Source organism: Rattus norvegicus, chromosome 2 (genome assembly GCF_021556685.1).
Source record: "Rattus norvegicus strain SHRSP/BbbUtx chromosome 2, alternate assembly SHRSP_T2T, whole genome shotgun sequence".
Classification (NCBI taxonomy): Eukaryota; Metazoa; Chordata; class Mammalia; order Rodentia; family Muridae; genus Rattus; species Rattus norvegicus.
The window spans coordinates 8,273,584-8,292,670 of NC_141535.1; the positions used below are offsets into that span (position 1 = coordinate 8,273,584).

Below are 19,087 nucleotides of genomic sequence, written 5' to 3' on the forward strand. Positions count from 1 at the left end.
GTGGTTAAGGCCTCAATTTACAACTCCCACACATATGCACACATTGAGCACAGCACAAGAGTGGATTGAAATTTCAGTCAAATTGTGGACAGCCTTTCACAGCCTGAGAAAGTGGCATGGGTTTGAAACCTTGGTGCACTAAATTCTTTTAAGGGAAAATGTTTGAGTAACTGAAAATACTTCTAAGTACAATATACTCTCACCATCAGCTACTCAGTGAGAGGTTACTGTTTCTCTGTACCATCAAAGCAAAACTAGGGGCTATCTGGTCCTGTTCACTGGGGAATGATCTTTCCAACATGAAATAACATGTTCCCTAAAACTGGGAAGATTATGAGACCAGAAAGGCCAACTGAGGAGACAGAGAGAGAGAGAGAGAGAGAGAGAGAGAGAGAGAGAGAGAGAGAGAGAGAGAGAGAGAGAGAGAGAGAGAGAGATTATACTTTTCTAGCTATTGATTATTCTAAGTAGGGCCTAGGGCCTAATTCCTGCTTGTAACAGAGAATTTCACGTGTTCTATATTGAGTGAGGCTTTCTTTAAAGGAGATTTAGTGAGTTATCTTTAAACCTGGTGATGAGTTCTTTCAAGTTTCACAGCCCTTCCACCCACTTGTTCCAGGTTATGAGTTCTGCTCAGCAGCCTTCTCTCAGCTTTACCCTGGGTTGTGGTGGTTCCACAACTCCTACTCATTTTATCAGAGTTATAGGGATCTGGTTGTTATAGTTTGTGGGGTTTTATTTGTTTTGCTCCTGAGGAAGAGGCCACGGTCAATCAGCTTTGGAAACAGTGATATGGGAGAATCTGTACCTTTCAGAAGCTGCTCCGTCTTGCCACTGCTTTAAAGGGTGTCCACATAAAACTGTCCTATCACAGGCGAACTGACTTTGCAAATGAATGAACCATCTTATTAGGAAGTAATAGGAGGAGGAGAGAGGGGATTCATAGTCAGTGAAATTGTCCCATTAATTGAACATTTCCCCCTAAACTAAGCTATTGATAAAAGACTTGTAGCGTGCCAGCCTTGTATTCTGGAAAACAAGTAGTTATTAAAGAAAAATGTTTAGTGCTCCTTTTATTTGCATACACTTTTTCCATGTTTTCCTTTTGGAAAACTGTCTTGTTGAAAAATATTTAAGTAACAAAACAGCAGAAAAAGGCATGCTACAGTATTTTGTTGTTGGTGGTGGTGGGTTTTTTTTGTTTTGTTTTGTTTTGTTTTTTGTTTTTTGTTTTTTTTTTTTTATCAGCTCTGTGATGAGAGTCTTATTATCTTACAAAATAACAGTGAGCAGCTCGGATTCATTAGCAGTGCTAAATTTAAGCCCCATTTGACAGGCTGCCTAGAAAACATTTTGTTTTGCTGTCTGTGGGCTTTAATTAAGATGTGTTCAATTGCAGTCCTCTTCAGTCTAGCCCCCACCCCCAACTTGCTGTGTCACAGACCGGCGATCAGACACTTTTAGACGGTCCAGCCCATGACTTTGACCTTCTGCGCAGTCCAGCGTTCCCTGGGGAACCGTTCAACTCATGAGGTCTGATTTCACACTTCCTGGATGCCTCTGCTCTCTTAACAATGACAGGGAGACAAAGCCCTTTAGAGCAGGCCGCATGGGGACTTGTTTAAATTGGAAACCAGAGAGGAGTCAAGGAACAAGGTTAGGGGCTACAGAATAGTGCTTTTAATAAAGAGCTCACAGCTCTGGCTCAGCTCAAAGAGGTCTACCTCTGTACAATTAATTGAGCCATTTATCTGGAGCATCTTAGGCCTCTACTTTCTCACAGAATTGCGTGGTAAATATCAGCTAAGAAGCAAATGAGATATGCATGAAATGAATTTTAACACTTTGATTACTGTGCCTCCAGTCTTCATTAAAAGTAAATTTATTTGTATTTCTGACCTCATTATCAGTAGCTGCCTGCATTTTTATTGGTTCCTGTGATTTCCAGCTTGAGTGTGTCATGAAGGTATATTTTATGCAGAGATTGGGGTTTATTATTCTTGGTGTTTTCCCTGAGCATTGTGGGTCTATTCAGAAAAAGAAAATGAAAAGCAGGCTATAGAGAAGAGAATGCAAGTCAGTTCCTGAAAAGCATTATGGAAAGTTGGAGAAATAGTAGCATGCCGGTATACATAGATATTTTAATATATATTATATATATAATATTATATATACTAGACTGCCTTTAAATAATACACTCTCCTTTAAAATAACTTGTGAGTTTGTTTAGCAAATTGTATAAAATATATTTCGTTGTTGCATCAAATAGGTTTCCAAATCCTGTTGTGTTGTTGAAAGGAGGGGCCAGGTTGTTTCTTCTGAGGCATGGGAACAGTGTGAGTTTTAGCAGCTTGTACCTGTAGTTACCATTGTCAGACAATAGTACTGAGGGTATCCAATAAGCATAGTCTTACATTTTATGATCATTAGGTAAAATCTATGATGGAGGAAGAAAAAATATGCAGCCTTTCAAATCTACATTATTCCACTGAATGGACCAGATAAAAGACTAGAGTAAAATAATTTATAGCTAAAGGAGATACATGAAGGTATTGCCAATATTTACTATCTTAGGATTATATTTGTTGAAACAAAGAATAAATATTAAAAAGTTGAACTGTTCCCAAAGTATGCTTTATCTCCATGGTATGTTAATGTCTCCATTTGCTTTTTAATATACTACATAAGTTTTTAGCAGTATACTTTGATTAAATATTTTATCTAATTCATAAAGCATGAGAAGGTGGCATTTTGCTCTGATGATATGCATGACTTAGAGACTATGCATATGTTCAAACTCATGGGTGATAATGCATTAATGTTCATTGAACATTTGCTAAGAATGAGACTATTAGCAAAAGCTTCACAGAGACTGCAGCAGCTTGGCTTCTTGTACCCCTTTATGTCACATACTTTATCTGACAGAAAACTTGGTTTCTTTTAGTATTGTATTTTTAAAAATTCATACAGTAAATGCAAAATTTGGAAAGTATTCTTTAAGCACTAAGCCACTCTTATCAAAAATATATATTAAAAACATAAAAGAAAGGCATAATTTAGTACGGATGCCTGTGTCTGAACTAGTGTTTCAAATGGAATTACAGAAATCATATGTGATTCATATGTAGGTCACATGGTTAGGAGATTCTGCTCTAGAAGAATAGGTTGGATTACAAAGAGATTAATAATTGGGTTTGATATGCTCTAGAGGTGAAGGACTCTATGCTGAGAAAGTGGTAGTCCCCCTATCAATAGGAAAGGAAGGGAGGAGAAATACTTTAAAATAACTAATCAGATTCTGTGGAACCAAGATTACAAAGTGATCCTTTAAATAAAGAAAGAGAGAAGTACTGACGACACATGTAAAGCCAGCCTCAGGATCTCCCTCTGTGTCTGAAGATGCTACCATCATCTTAAAATTAAACTAACCTTTAAAGTTTTATTACACTATGCTATATAAATAAGTCATTCACTTCTTAGAACAATGGATCTAAGAAGCACTGCAGAGTGCTTCTCCTAAATCACTGAACTGTCTAGCCCAAGAGAGCGATTTAAGTCTTGATGTCAATGGGTACTGTGAGGAGGATCCATGACTCTGTCTTTATTCCACACTGTTTATCTACTAATAACTTTGACAATATAATTGAGTGCTTGCTTATCAAACTTGCCAGGAGGGCAAGTTGATTCATTTATATGACTAAAATACATATACAAAAATTATCATAAACATTTTATTTGTCTCTCTGTGTATATATATATGTATATATACACATATATGTTGCTGTATTACTTTATACTGTTAATGTTTGCGATATGTGTATATATTTACAGACTGAAGTAATATAGTACACTCAATAAAATAAACATCAAAATATAAATCTAAGGTCTTATATGGTTAAAATAGGAATTTTTTTTTGCTTTAATGGTAGAAAATGCAAAAATACTTAAGGATTATTGGGTCTAAGCATTAGAAAAATGAATTATACATTTAATATCCCTTATTATTGTAAATGAAAGTCAAATGTTCAGAATGATACTTGTCAAAGTTATTCATCAAAAAGAATATTGACAGACTGATTACAATGCATTTTACCTGAAATATACTTTAATCTTGGGATTCAAAATGATCTCAATTGATTCAAGATAATGATAGTCATAACAATAATAGTAACTAAAATTTTTGAGTTTATCAAATCTCTATCATGTAAGATTTGAATTATATAAGATTTGAATTTGGCACAAAGGTTATCAAAATGAATCTTACAATAATGTGAATAAAAACTATTGTTATCCCAGTTTTTTTTACAATTTTGAAAACAGAAAAATAGAGAGATTGTAAAACTAGCTAATTCTGCTCTGTCTCTGTGCCCCCTTACACACACATACACACACACACACACACACACACACGCACACACACACACACACACACACACACACACACACACACACACACACCAGCTCATAAACAGAAGAGCAACCATGAACATCTGGGTCCTTAGTTAAGGCACTTGATAACTACATACAGAAAACAGACACTGGTAGCTGGGGTGTGTGTGTGTTTGTGTGTGTGTGTGTGTGTGTGTGTGTGTGTGTGTGTGTCTCATTGTTTTACAGTTCAAAGCTCTATCCTGGGGAAGGTATAGACAGGAGCTAGCCAAGTAGTAACTGCCAAGGTTCATGTCCAAAGAGCCTTCTTTCTGGCAAATTTATTTTATATTCTGGAAAACAGAATCATTTTACTACAATATATTGCGATTACTGTTTCTTTCCTCCAAATTCTCCCAGATCTCCACACCCACCAAATTTGCACTCTTTGTTTTCTTTTCTTTTCTTTCTTTCTTTCTTTCTCTCATTAGAAAACAAACAGGTAATAATAATAATAATAATAATAATAATAATAATAATAATAGCAATAAAGAAACCTGGATAGAATAAAACAAACAGTAAAAAAGAGCAAAAGGAAACATACAGACAGTGAGGCACTCACATTCGCACGTATAGAAAATTCATAAAAATAAAGTAGAAATCCATAATACATAAGCAAATTTTAATTAGAAGGGGATTTAGATTATTAAGCGAGTCAGAGACTCTTTGCCGGACAGAAAGGACCTAAGAACATAGACCCTGTTCTTGTTCTGCAGAGATTGGCATTGATGTCTTACAGAAGAATGAGAAGTGGTTTCTTCTACATATTAACACGTTACAAAGAAACTGATAAAGGCTAATTTAGCTCATACCTGTTGTCCTCAAAAACAAAATGAACTCTACATGGTTATAGTTAACTGAATTCTGGTAGCCAATCTTAGGCATGTACACTTGATTTACAAAACATAATCACACATAACATATATACACACACATATAGATAGATAGATAGATAGATAGATAGATAGATAGATAGATAGATAGATAGATATGTGTGTGTGCATGCATGTATGTATCTATAGCTGCAAGAGAGCCTAGAAATATTCTGGGCTTCAAGGCCACTATGTAATATAGGAATAGAGTCTACAAGATGGTTAGAATTATGCTCAGCCAGCCAGCCATATATCCTGCACAGGAGGTCAGGTTTTATCACATAGTGCCTTTATCACATAGTCCCTTTATCACATAGTGCCTGACAGAGGCTGTGCCCTTATTTTATACCTATCATTTTAATTGGATTTTAAAACTACTACAGAAGATAAAGGAAATACAAGAGTTATCGATACATAATTTTATTCTCAACATAAACATTTTCAAAAAATTACAAATCTAAAATGAATTGGAAATTCCAGTGAAGAAAAAGATTCTCCATTATTGGAAGAATTGAAGCAGAGTCTAACTGACTCCTGGTTACCAAGATGAGATGTGTAACTTTTCCATAACATGTCATAGAACCATCAGATTCTGAGGTAATACTTACAAGCTAAATAACAGTACTGAATGAGCTTTTAGCAGAATACAAAAAACATCATTGTAAGAGCAGATACTTGACAGTAATAATTTTCATTTGTGTTTCCTTTGATTGAGAGAGAGGGTTTTTAAAAGCTTACTCTCCTAATACTATGCTAATTTTTAAGTTTAAAGGGTTTTATTGCATTATGAAAGGTCTCTGTAGCTGATTAATTTACTTATAGAGAAGCTAATCTGAAATGCCCAAATTTCTACAGGAGAGTCTAATTAAGTACTAGAGGTCCTAAAATATTTAGAAAGGCTGCTACAAAAAATTAATGTATTTTATACTGATTTTAGATGAAGTAACTTATATGATCATATGCTTGTATGATAAACATCATGCATATAATTTTATATCGAAATAAATTTTAAAATGAAAGTTTTCTATATAATGTAAGCTTGTAAGTGCTGATGCATAATTTTCTGTAGGCTTTTTTTTTTAATTTTATAGCTTCATGATCGTTCTTTCTTTGTGTTCCTGTTTGCCAATTCTCATGTTTCCCTTGCTGTTCTTTGGTTCTAAATCCCAAACTTCTGGAGTCTCACAGAATGGTTAGCTTTAGGATTTGACAATGCATGTAGCTCCATGGAGACCTGTGACACTCTTCTTCACCTTCTTCTAGATTGCCAGGGAGATTACAGAGTTAAGAGCAACATAACAAAGGTGTCTACTGATCTCAGTTTTGTCTGAAATGTGGTCCGGGAATTTCTAGAAATCTCCAAGATATTTTCAGAGACGGAGAAAGACAAGACTCTTTCTATAACAGTGTTAATATGTTGCTCAGATTTATAATCTTTTCTCCCATAATCATACAATATACTTTTCTAAAGTCTGCACTAAGGTTTAATGACTTTCCTGTTTACATCACATAGGTTTATTATTGTCATCCACATTAAGTTAATAACCGTTTAATGTCTCTCTAAATTTCTAAAAGAGTTATTCTAATGGTTATACCATACCTTAAAAACTTTTGGGATCTTTGATAATTTTGGAAGATTCATTTGGCCAAAGTATATAAGAAATGTTACTAAAGGCCCATGATTCCCAAGTGATAAGAAGGTAATACTGTCCTGTGAGTGTTCATGTCATTGTTGGGGGAATTTTATTTGAAGCAAATTTGGGGGAGTACTTCTGATGTTTAGTAGCTTGGAGCTGAAAATGCTAACTGCCTTTCAAGAGTTTGCCCAAGCTTATACGATGAAGCCTGTTCCATGTCAACTGCCTTACAAGAGTTCACACATGCCTATACAATGAAAATTTTCCATGTCTTGCATCATGTTCATGTAGCTTGAGAAACGCGATTTAAGCAAGCTTTGGAAAGGCCGCCATTACAGAATGCTGAAGATCTGTGTGTTCATGGTTGCTGTTCTTACTCATTTGACATCTTACAATAACCATGCCATAGTTCACCAAGCTTTTGTTCTAGAAACGTCTTTATTCAAGCAGCTTTTCTCATATGTCTACTTGACTTTTCTCCAATTCTTTCAATTCTTTAGCCAAACCTCATCTTCACAGTCTTACTATAAACACTGAGTTCAATCAATAAATTGTAGTTCTCTTCCGTACCCCTCTAATATAGTACTCTTTATTTTCCTGCTTCCATTAACTTGTATCACTCTTTTAGCACATCACCATACAGCCTTTAATTATTTATATTCACTATTTACCTTCATTGCTCCATCCTTTATACAATTAAATTAAGAAAAAGAACTTCCTCTACCTTGGTTGTATGTTTTTGTGCATAGTCAACATCCAATAAATATTTGTTTAATAGCTCAGTGTATGGCTTTATTGTGAACCAAATTCTATTTATTCTATTTATTGCTCTACTTTTATTTTATGATAGTAAAAAGAGCATTATAAAATTTTCAATAGGGAAAAATGGTGTATTCGGTGTAATAGATTGACAACCATAACTCTAGAGTATAAATTTCCTTATCACAATGAACAGTTGCCTGCTTCATAACTTAAAGAGAAAAGAAAAACCGTGTTATTAACACTCAGTTCCAGATGAAGCCATATGAGTACCCACTAAACAGTGTCAGATAATGCAATTCTACCAATCAGATGCTTAAAATATGTTTAGGTCAGTTGATGAGAAAGCCTAGGGTCAAGTCTCTATTTCTAGTGGTAAGAAAAAGATTGGCAGAAATCTCAACATGTGTTGCTCTTTGTTCTAAGAGACCCTGGGGAATTCCCTCAGCTATGACACTGTTACATGTCATGATTGAAATTCAAGTTTGCAGAAAGGACAGATGGCAACCTTGATTATACATTTTAAGATTAAAATATAGTCATTGCAATATGTGGCAACTGAGGAAATTAAACAAAAGTGCTTAATAAATGCAAGGTAGGCTCAAAATAAAAGCTCCCTCTCCATGGGTATGAATTGCTTTCCATGCTATAAAAGCCTTCTGTGTTTTCAAAGACAAGACTACAAAGAGATGGTCACTAGGTCTTCCCCACCCCCACATTTTTCTGTGGCACACTACATCTAGCAAACTATGCCACTTGTCAAAGGTTAAATAACCCTGGACAAAGCCCACCACTGATGGATCAGGATTCCTGCCCTGCTCAGGAAGCAAGAATATCTCTCAGTATCATTTAGCAACTTTAATACTCAGACTACTAGTTCTAACAAACTAAAGTCACAATGTGACACAAAGCAGGTAGCAACTGAACAGTGCACTGTGCACTTCCCACAATTCTTTACTAGTGTGTCAGGATTATCACCTTAAGAGTAAGGACAAAAGTGAAAATTAGCCATTGAAGTCACTTTATTAATCCATGGTGTGGTTTTGAAGATTCCCAGGAAAGATGCCTACGGGAGTCAACCCTGATACTTCTCTTTTGTCACTGTTGTAAAGATTATTTTAAAAAGAATGAAGTAATGGAGTATGTGCTTTGAAGTCTGTGGCCATTTTAGTTTTATGATAAAGGGTAAAGGACACTCTAGTGTTAATTCACTTGGGAGATTCCTTTTCTTATTAAAATTCCATAGGAAAAGAAATGGCTTTTAGCATTTAACTAGATTATAGACAACTATCCAAGCATACCAGTTTAAAGTGTCTCTTTATAAGTTATGTTATTCATTTGTAGGTTTTTATGTAATAGAGATATTATTAAAGAGATATGTGACTCAAATTAAATGACACATTACTGATTATAAATTGTCATGAAGTTCACTTTTATGATGGTTCTTTACTTTTAAAAAGGCTGGTGGTAAACCTGCCCAATCTTCACAGATCACAAGGTCTGCTCCCCGAAGAAAGTGCTGCTTCCTCTTCCTCTTCCTGTCCCGTAATTACAAGATTATATGCTTCCTTCTCATCACTCCTTCTGCACTCCTTACTTACCTTTATTACTGTGCTTGCAATGCTGCATAATAATTATGTATTTACATGTCGATTTGAGAGCTCAGCTATGCCTTAATCATACTTATAACTCTGGGTGAGCAGAGCAGGCACTCAATAAGTAATGAATACTTCAGAAGGCATTCCCAGTTCTCTTCAGAAACTGTCAACATTGGAAATTGCCATGTTCTCAAGGAAGGCAAGATTATGTTCTAGCTGTCGCTGTAGCTAAAGCAATCAACACCATATCCTACCATACAACACTGCTACAGTTTCTGTCCCCCATCCATTCCAAGGTCTTTAGTTTGTTATATTTCTAAGGAAAGCGATCAGTATTTTTGTCACCAAAATATTAGAAGTTAATATTTTGGAAAAGACTATTGGTACTCCACAAGTCTGCCTTGGGCTTAGGACAAAAGTGAGTAAAAGGTGTATAAGAGACTCTATAATCTATACATTAAGCTTTTCAGTTAGTAAAAAGTTAGAAGAAGTAAAATTACGTTCCAACATTGGCTACTGAGCGCGTTTCTTGCGCATCTAACAGTGTGTTATTGAAGAACAACATGCACCTTGCAGAATATTGTGTGCATCAGTGCTGTATCCCGGCAGTGACTCACTCAGGTATATCAGTACTGTATCCCGGAGATACTCACTCAGGTACATCAGTACTGTATCCCAGAGGTACTCACTCAGGTACATCAGTGCTGTATCCCAGAGGTACTCACTCAGGTACATCAGTACTGTATCCCAGAGGTACTCACTCAGGTACATCAGTACTGTATCCCAGAGGTACTCACTCAGGTACATCAGTACTGTATCGTGGCAGTGACTCACTCAGGTACCTCAATACTGTATCGTGGCAGTGACTCACTCAGGTACCTCAATACTGTATCCTGGCAGTGACTCACTCAGGTACCTCAGTACTGTATCCCAGAGGTACTCACTCAGCTACTCTCAGCAAGCAGAGAAAGGCATTACAGAGGCAAAATAGAATGATAAAAAGATTAAAGGAGTGAATAATTATTAGATAATTGATTACTTGGTTCACTTCTAGTGTTTCTCTGATGTTTCCAATTGCTTAAGTGTCAATAATCAAGCCTGAGGAGCCAAAAGGCCAGCATCTTAATGCAGCATTTAGCAAGTGAAATCAGCACACCGCTTGAAACTAGTTCTTTAAAAGTAAAACTATAATGTATGCTTATTTATTCTGAATAGATAGAATTTGGCACTGTACTTTGCTGTTATTGAAATGGATGGAAGTTTATACTTGACCTTGAACACACAGCATTAGAAGGGAACTTTCTGAGGCAGTGAAAGTTAAGTGTTCCAGACTAAACATTGCATCAATTTCTTTTACTATAAATGATATGTAAATACAACTTACTCAGTCTACACAATTCTATTCAGATACATGATCATAGATTGTTTGGTATCAGACAAGCAATGGGGTGCTCTTCCTTGGGGAAGGCTATCTCTCCCAATTAGCATTCCTCAGTTGGTTGTAGTTATTTAAACAGACTTTCTTCTCTCTTCTTTCCCAGATTCTAGAGATAAAGAGACTAGAAATAATACTTGTTGATGTCTGCTTTTTCTACCCAAAATCCCAAATAAAATGTGACTTGGCTAAGCTTAGTGAATAGTTTTCCATTTGTAAGTAATACCACTTAAGATATTATATTAGATATAAAGGCATATTGGAGTGTTTAGTGCTGACATTGGTAAGATTATGATGCCTCTATTTTCAAAAGACATTCAGGATCCAGTCATCATTTAGCACCCGGATCACTGGACTGGCTCCCACTGGTCGCCCTAGAGCTCTCATTGCCCACTCTACCTTATTCTTCAGATACCATCAGCTCATACCATCCCTGAACTCACATTTTTCCAAAACCTCTACTGGAAGAGTGAACAGCACATCGTTGAGAGGCCTGCTGCTGTCCTTATCCCTGCCTATCATCTAGTACACACAGTCCCAGTCTACCTCCTCAGTCACTCTGCCTTCCTAGGTATTGCAAGCATACCTTCAGCTGCTTCTCTGTGTTTCAGTATCTGCTCCTCTAGGCCAAGTACAGCTCCTCCTTCTTGTACCTCAAACATTACTTTGTCTCTATGTCATTTTTCCAGCAAGACATATTTTTCGAGATTCTGTATTTATCACTGAAACACACTGGAATGAAGTCATCTTCTTCAATCCAAATACCATGAGCACAGAGGTTATTCTAATTGTTTTATACATTGCTATTTCTCTAGCAAATACAATATTGATCACAACAAAGAAATGAAGATCTGTCAACTATATGAATTTACAATCAATATCACATAAACTGTCCTATGTTTGTAATCTGGCGTTATTATTGGAGAAAATCTTGCCTAGACTTTGCATATAAACATTTTCCAAAAGCTATTTGTGACTGCCTTTGTATGCTGGCATCAGAATTGTATGAAAGAAAATTGTTATTAAAGTGCCAAGTGAAACCAATTATAATGTGTTTTAATGAACAAAATATTTTCAGCACTGTCTCTGACGGTGCACAGGAGTTGAAGATGAGAGCAGTGGAGGTAAAAGCCAGGATCTGTAAACCGGGTAGTGGAAAAACAAAGCATGTAGCAAAGTTTTCACCAGACATTAAAAAAAAAAAAAACCGTTCTCTACGCTGCTCAAAAGCATCCTGCAGACGCCAAATTGGCAAAACTACCATAATGTTAAATTGTGCAATTATGTTGGGGTACATGAGGCTACTGAGTTAACACATACATACTAAGTCTTTTTCCATATAAAATTGATAAATTAAAGGTAAGTTAAATCTTGTACCTCTAACTTATGTATCGTCCTATGAAAAATAAATATATTCCTCTGTGGGAATACACAGCTTCTCTGTCCCTGATAGCTAATAAATTCCTTCTCATTAAAATTTAATTGAAAATCTCAAATGATATTTAAGCCTTCACACAAGTGTAAACTACTGTGGCTTCAGTTCACAATGCATTTAAAACAATTGTTCTTTATCATTAAAGTTAATGATATGCACATTAACCTCTTATGTAGTCTAAATCAATACTGTAGTTTAAAAGATATGACCTGTGGCTAGCGTTGTGTAAATATTGATCCCATTTGTCATTTGTATAAGGTATCAAACATATCACACACCACTCCAACACTGTTCATGCCACTCTCACAAAGACACTCTGACTTTATAAGACAAAGCAAGGTATGACAGAAATATCAAGCACATCCCAAAATGTAACTAGAGTGTGTGATTTGAATATGGCAGAGCAGAGTCGCTAAGAATGGATAACTTTCAAGTCCTTTATTTCCAGAGAGCATTAAAAAAAGAAGCGCCACGCTTTAGCATGCAGATTGCCTGTTGGTGTTAAGTTCCAAACAGCAGACTTGCTCTAATTTACCTTATTGTGAATCCCATAAATATCTCAGGGGAAAGTAACTCAGCCAGAAGCAGGCTAAAGGGGTATCATTTGGCAATATAACTATTTTTTCCACAATAAACATCTTTGGAAATCCCTTTGATGGGTTATTAGTAAATCAGATAAGTTCAAAAGTGTTACTGTAAAATTGAATTGATTGAAGAGCTAAAATGGTCATAATCAACCCAGAGAACATATGCAGGATGGGCACACCATATAGTTCCTTGGAACAGCTCTCACACTGTTTGGTTTTTTGTTTTTGTGTTTTTGTTTTGTTTTCTGTTTTGTTTTGTTAAAAATTACTGAAGAACAGCTCTCACACTGTTTGGTTTTTTGTTTTTGTTTTTGTTTTGTTTTTTGTTTCGTGTTGTTAAAAATTACTGAAGATCAAAGTCAAGCTATATACTTTGGTCTCAAGTTCTAAATCACTGTAAATCATAGCAATTGCTAATATCTAACTACAGCTGTTTTAATGAGATTCCTTTTCAACTCATAAGCTTTTTCATTTGTTCTTTATGATAATACTTTTGAGGGAGGATTGGGATCATAACAAATGTGATCATGCTACTATGAATGCAGGGGTGTTAAAGGTTTTTACATCCACCCCAAATCTCTTGCAGGTAAAAGTGATCCATTTTGTGTAGTAGAACTGAACAATGACAGACTGCTAACACATACTGTGTACAAAAACCTCAATCCTGAGTGGAATAAAGTGTTCACATTGTAAGTAGCTATTACATTGTGCTTATTTTAGAACTGGAATGAAAATATAGTTCACCCTGAGATGTGTGTGTGTGTGTGTGTGTGTGTGTGTGTGTGTGTGTTCTCTGGTTCACAACTCGACACATCTGCCCTGCCTTTGCTAATTATTGATTTTTAAAACCCCTACCTCTGGAAAATGAGACTTGGGGAAGGGGGGATGTCCTTTTTCTGTATTTTCACTGGACTTTTTTCCACTGTGCTTTTTATACGGCCTGACTGGGGTTTTGCTTCGGTCACTGAATCTGCATACTGCTTCTTCCTTTTATTCTTTCTATTGAAAATCTTCCCAACTGCATTGATACCAAGAAGGACAAAGCTCTGCTTGTTCCAACTCTGAAATCAGAAACAATCAAGTCAGGAACTTGACACATGCTTCGTTTGGGCTTGTTTCATTCTGGCACAATAAGAACATAAACCATTGTCCTAGATCTCAAAACAACCTCTGAGTTAATTTCCCTTTTGTTTTAAAAAGTTTGTAAATCTTTTCCACTGTGTAAAAGCTATGCATGCTGCACTGTAGTAGCCTCTGTGTTCCTTTTAAAATTGGACTATAGAGAATGGACTCCACAAAAGAAAACTCTCCAGGAGTACTTAACAGATTTCCAACATGGTTTTATGTCTTGTACATGAAAAACTGCTAAATTCCTCATTAATTCCTCATAATGTCTCTGCTTAAGAGCCGGTAACTAATCAGCTTCAATTATCTGACCAATTTATTTTTAAGGAATTCCACATTTTTATGAGATGAAAGCCCAGGCAGGAGAGGAGGCTGACACTGCTAAGAGAGCTATGGAGAGTGTTTTCTCTAGAACGCATAATTGAATGAATAGGTTTGATTATTATCAAAGCGATTAATTGATTGTACCCTGATAAAACCTCTTTGCATGTGTGGTTGTGATGTTTCAGTAATGAATATATTCTTTTTTGTTTTCTCTTAATTCATATTTTCTTGGCAAACAACTTGATCAAAATATAAATGCTGCCAACAATTGACACTTATTTTTCTTGAAGCAAAAATATGAAGAACTCACATAATCTTTGATTACCATTGTTGTCTTTAGAATTTACTGGAATATTACTTTATTTCTAAATCCAAGGATAGTATTATACTTATGAATGCTACTCTTTCTCTATTCTGTTTTCTGTGTTTTGCTACAAAACTAACAAAAACTTAGTAAGTATATTAGTGAGAACTTTAAAAATAGACATATCAGATTATTGTAAAAATAATAGTTCAAAAATCTGTTGTGACTCCTACTGATATCAAGCCTTGTAATGTTTTATGTAGGAGTTATGAGATTGCATGATTTACTGCTGTGATGAGAAGAGACAAAAAAGCCTAAATATTGCCAGGGGTACTCAGCCATTTTTCCTGTAATTTATTCTTTGCATATCCAGATCAAAAATGATAAGTCATTAAGAATATAGCTGAAAGTTACAATCGTCTTCGAAGTTCAGATATGATCCTTGGTATCTTATATGTACTATGGGAAATTCTATCAGACATGCCTGTCTGTATGCAAATAATACATGTAAAAATAAAGATACACAAAACAACTGATACTATTTCAAATTTCAAAAAGATCTAGCTTTGCTTCTTATTAATGGAGTCTCCATTTTTTCCTTGGGTGTCTTTTTTATTGTGCAGCAACATTAAAGACATTCATTCAGTTCTTGAAGTGACAGTTTATGATGAAGATCGTGACCGGAGTGCCGACTTTCTGGGCAGAGTCGCTATACCATTGCTGTCTGTAAGTTTTATTCACCTGGCACACTCTTCTGTGTTGCTTTTGCTCAAGGGGGAAAAAAAACTCAGCTCTATTTCTGTCATTTCTCAACCAAGGTCTGTAATAAGAACACTAAAAATTTTAACATACTCAATGCACGGCCATGTTGAATCCCATGATAGTTAATTTTTCTTGACAGACTTGATCCTGGTAATGAACAGGTACTTGTCAGAATTGCCACAGTTGTTTTGGGTTCTCTGTCAGTTTCAGCAGCTGGGGGTTAAAGGTCACTGGGGGAGTGTATTCAGTGGAGACCACGAGACAGACGGCTGTCATGTCCTTTTCCCGCAGATTCAAAATGGTGAACAGAAAGCCTACGTCTTGAAAAACAAGCAGCTGACAGGGCCAACAAAGGGGGTCATCCATCTTGAAATAGATGTGATTTTTAATGCTGTAAGTCTTAACTTCAGCTTTTTTGTACTGCTAAAGAGTTCAGTTTTATGAAAGCTTTTGTTCGTGATTTGTAGAGAATTTCTGTCATTCCTCATTTTCTCTAAACCTTGATGTATCCTGGAGAATATGCTTCTGGCACTGCTTGGTACACCCACACTCTGTTAGAGTGGGTCCTGCTGCTGCTGCTGCTGCTGCTGCTGCTGCTGCTGCTGCTGCTGCTGCTGCTGCCGCTGCTGCCACCGCCGCCGCCGCCACTGCTGCTGCCACTGCCATGTGCTTGGCTGCTGTTTGCCTGCCTGCTTGAAAGAGGGACGCACATGCATATGCAGCTGTATACATTTATATGTTATGACCACAGCAGCCAGGACTTTGAAACTTTAGAAATTACTGCAAATTGAACTGCGTGCAAAACTTGTAAACTGTTGTAATTTATGAACTCATAACAGATACATGTGTTGATGCATAGGTGAAAGCCAGCTTACGAACATTAATACCCAAAGAACGGAAGTACATTGAAGAGGAAAACAGACTCTCTAAACAGGTAAAAACTAAAGAAAGATAAATCCCTCTGGGAAGAACTCATTGTATCTGTAAAACATCTAAGTAAATTCAAATAAACCTTGGAGGTCTGAAGTGGGGGAAGTCCGTGGAAATTTTCATCTACACATTGAAAGTGGCTTTTTAAAAAGTATTATTATTCTTTCCTTTCCTCCCTTTTTCTCTTAAAAAGATCAAGCAAGAGTAAAACCACATTAAGTGGGGGTGGTGAGAAAGGAGAAGGGATAAGTCCAGCATCCAATGGACATAGACATTAGCCAGGGAATGGTCATTTGGCACACAAAGTACAATTTGGTTGTCATGGAGTGTGTGACAGACGCCACAGCCTGAGGTTCAGATAGGCACACAGACCACCCACAGGTGTGATGCAGGTGTGCGGAGCAAATAAAGCACTTCCTCTAATTCAGGGAGGGCCATCCTTTAATTAGATGTTAAGGACAATCACTGACATTTTCTACCAAGAGAAAAATCAGGAACTCTGATGTTTCTTTTATGAAGCTGTTTTTAATGTAAGCTTGGTGTTTATCAATAGTTAACTTTAAATTTACTTTAATATCAATTTAAGAAAAAGTGATGCCTACCCTTTTCTTAAAAATGTTTAATATACTTTACAGAACTAAAATAAAAAGTGCTTATTATGTCTATAACACTAATAATCTTACTTTTACTGTGAAATATTTGGTAATTTTCTGTGCCATGAGAAACTTTAAAGTATTTTTATTTTTATTCTAATAAATTTGCCATAAAATAAGACTTTTGGTGTTAAACAATGTGTATTACAATGTGATGCCTATCTAAATATAAAACAATAGTATATTTCTCTATAATTATAGATAAAGATAATAAAAATTGTTCCTTAGAAAAGTGCTTGAAACCGAGAAGGAAAACCCATAAGCAGACTCTGCCTAAAGAGAATTTCAGTTTTAGAAATGTGCTATAACTGCCTTGCACATGTGTACCCGTATTTTTACATGCATATTTTACACTTATATAAAAATTTATTGCCATTTGAACTCAGTTAACTTTACATGGCTGTTTCCTTAAAATACCAGATTTATGCTGCAATGTGTTTAGAATAGCAATATATTAATATGCAGACATAGTTTCAGTTTAATTATCTGTCCCTGTATGTAGTTTTATGAAACCACTATCGAGTTTGTGGACATTCTTTTTACTGTGGAACTATTATTTTTATTGTTTTAAATTTCATCAGTTATCAAACATACTTTTTCTAATAATAGATTTTTTCAACATACTTGGTTACAACCATAGGAAAATATTGAAAACTATAGGGTGGATTTACATTGTAGGGAGGGATGATTCTAAGACAGGAGCAATCCTGGTAAATGATAAAAACTTTTAAAATCGTAGTGTTTTCTCCAGTAAGCAACATTAAGCAAGCTTTCCCCGCAGATTAAATCAAAACATTCTAAGGTGTCCAATTCACTTTAAAACATCTTTAAGTTTAAATATTTAGCTTAAAATAGTTCAAAATAATAAAGATCTACATTTTGTAGGTATATATATATATATAAAAACAAAGTATGTATGTGTATATACATATATATATGTATATATATACACAAACAGACATAGCAGCTTCCTTGTAAACATTTTTAAATATATATTTAGCTAAAAATGTTTGCATTCCCCTTTAGTTCCTTCAGCACTTTCTGTTGACACTTTGTTTTCTTCAGCTGGTGAGCCAAACGGCTTGGCAGGTCTCTGCTACCTTATTTCCTTTCTGGATCCTCTCTAAATCACCATGAGCTTGAAGGACCATACAGTATATTCGATCATTTTCTGTCTTATAAATTCTAATACTCTTTTCATTTTCCTTACAGCTGCTTCTAAGAAACTTTATCAGAACAAAACGTTGTGTTATGGTGCTTGTAAATGCTGCATACTACGTTAATAGTTGCTTTGATTGGGATTCGCCCCCAAGGAGTCTTGCTGCTTTTGTGGTATGATCATACTTTATTCCTTGTCCATTGTTATTCATCAGATTCAGTAATCTTAGCTCCAAGTCTCTGTGGCTATAGTAACAGTTATGTTGATAGAGCCGTTTAAAAACTCCTATTTTGAGACTTGACTGGACAGATTTGCTGTGGGCAGGAACCTGATGGATTGTTCAAGGTCTGAATCCAAGAATATATTCCTCAGATTTCCGGAACACAAGACATCTCAGCCAAGCTATAATTTTTCTCTGACACTTACAAAGTAAAGTGTTGCATATTGTACAATTCCAGATCCCAATAGGAGAGCCAAAAAAAAAAAAAAAAAAAAGCTCTGTGTGTAAAATAATGACAGTGGGAACAGCCTTGACCATCCTCATTTTGACTTTATTCATTCTGTAAGTATTTTGTCAAAATAGGACCATCTCTGACAGTGGAATGTGGGCTGGTAAGACTTTACTATGTGAGTGGAGCAGAAAGGGATGTGACCTACTTAAAAAGATGTTTCTTGGTTTCTATTTTTTAAAAAGTCATAGTGATAATGTAATTAACCCAAATGCTCTCCTTACAAGGTTCATCACCTACCCTTTCATTTAATAAGAACTGATAGCAAGACCAACTGGCAAAGGCAGAGAAATCTAAAAAGGCACTTCCTCTCAACCTAGTCAGGACCATCTACTCTCATGCTGTTCCTGCTTGTTCAGTGTTTCTCTTGAAGTCTCTGTGGAGTCCATCTTCTGAAATTCCTTATTTTGTGATTGTTAGAAAATAAGCACCTTATGCTTCCTTGTAGCTGCCAGTTTTATAAAATATGACATTAGGTTGAGGGCTTACAGGAAGGCTTTAATTAGAGGAACAGTCATGTTGTTAGTCTTGCCATTCAAGTGAATGTATGCTTTCAGTTCTTACAGCTCC

General features: G+C 35.7%; 1 protein-coding gene across 20 annotated transcripts in view; it reads left to right on the forward strand.

Annotated features, from left to right (window-relative positions):
• The window catches only part of Mctp1 (multiple C2 and transmembrane domain containing 1), a 729,346-nt gene that overhangs the window by 482,090 nt on the left and 228,169 nt on the right, over positions 1 to 19,087 (forward strand). For all 20 annotated transcript variants that reach the window (XM_087621548.1, XM_087621547.1, XM_087621550.1 and 17 more), the window contains 5 exon segments: positions 13,338 to 13,440; positions 15,128 to 15,230; positions 15,558 to 15,659; positions 16,126 to 16,200; positions 18,062 to 18,181. In XM_087621548.1, the coding sequence (XP_087477674.1) occupies positions 13,338 to 13,440; positions 15,128 to 15,230; positions 15,558 to 15,659; positions 16,126 to 16,200; positions 18,062 to 18,181 (503 nt within the window).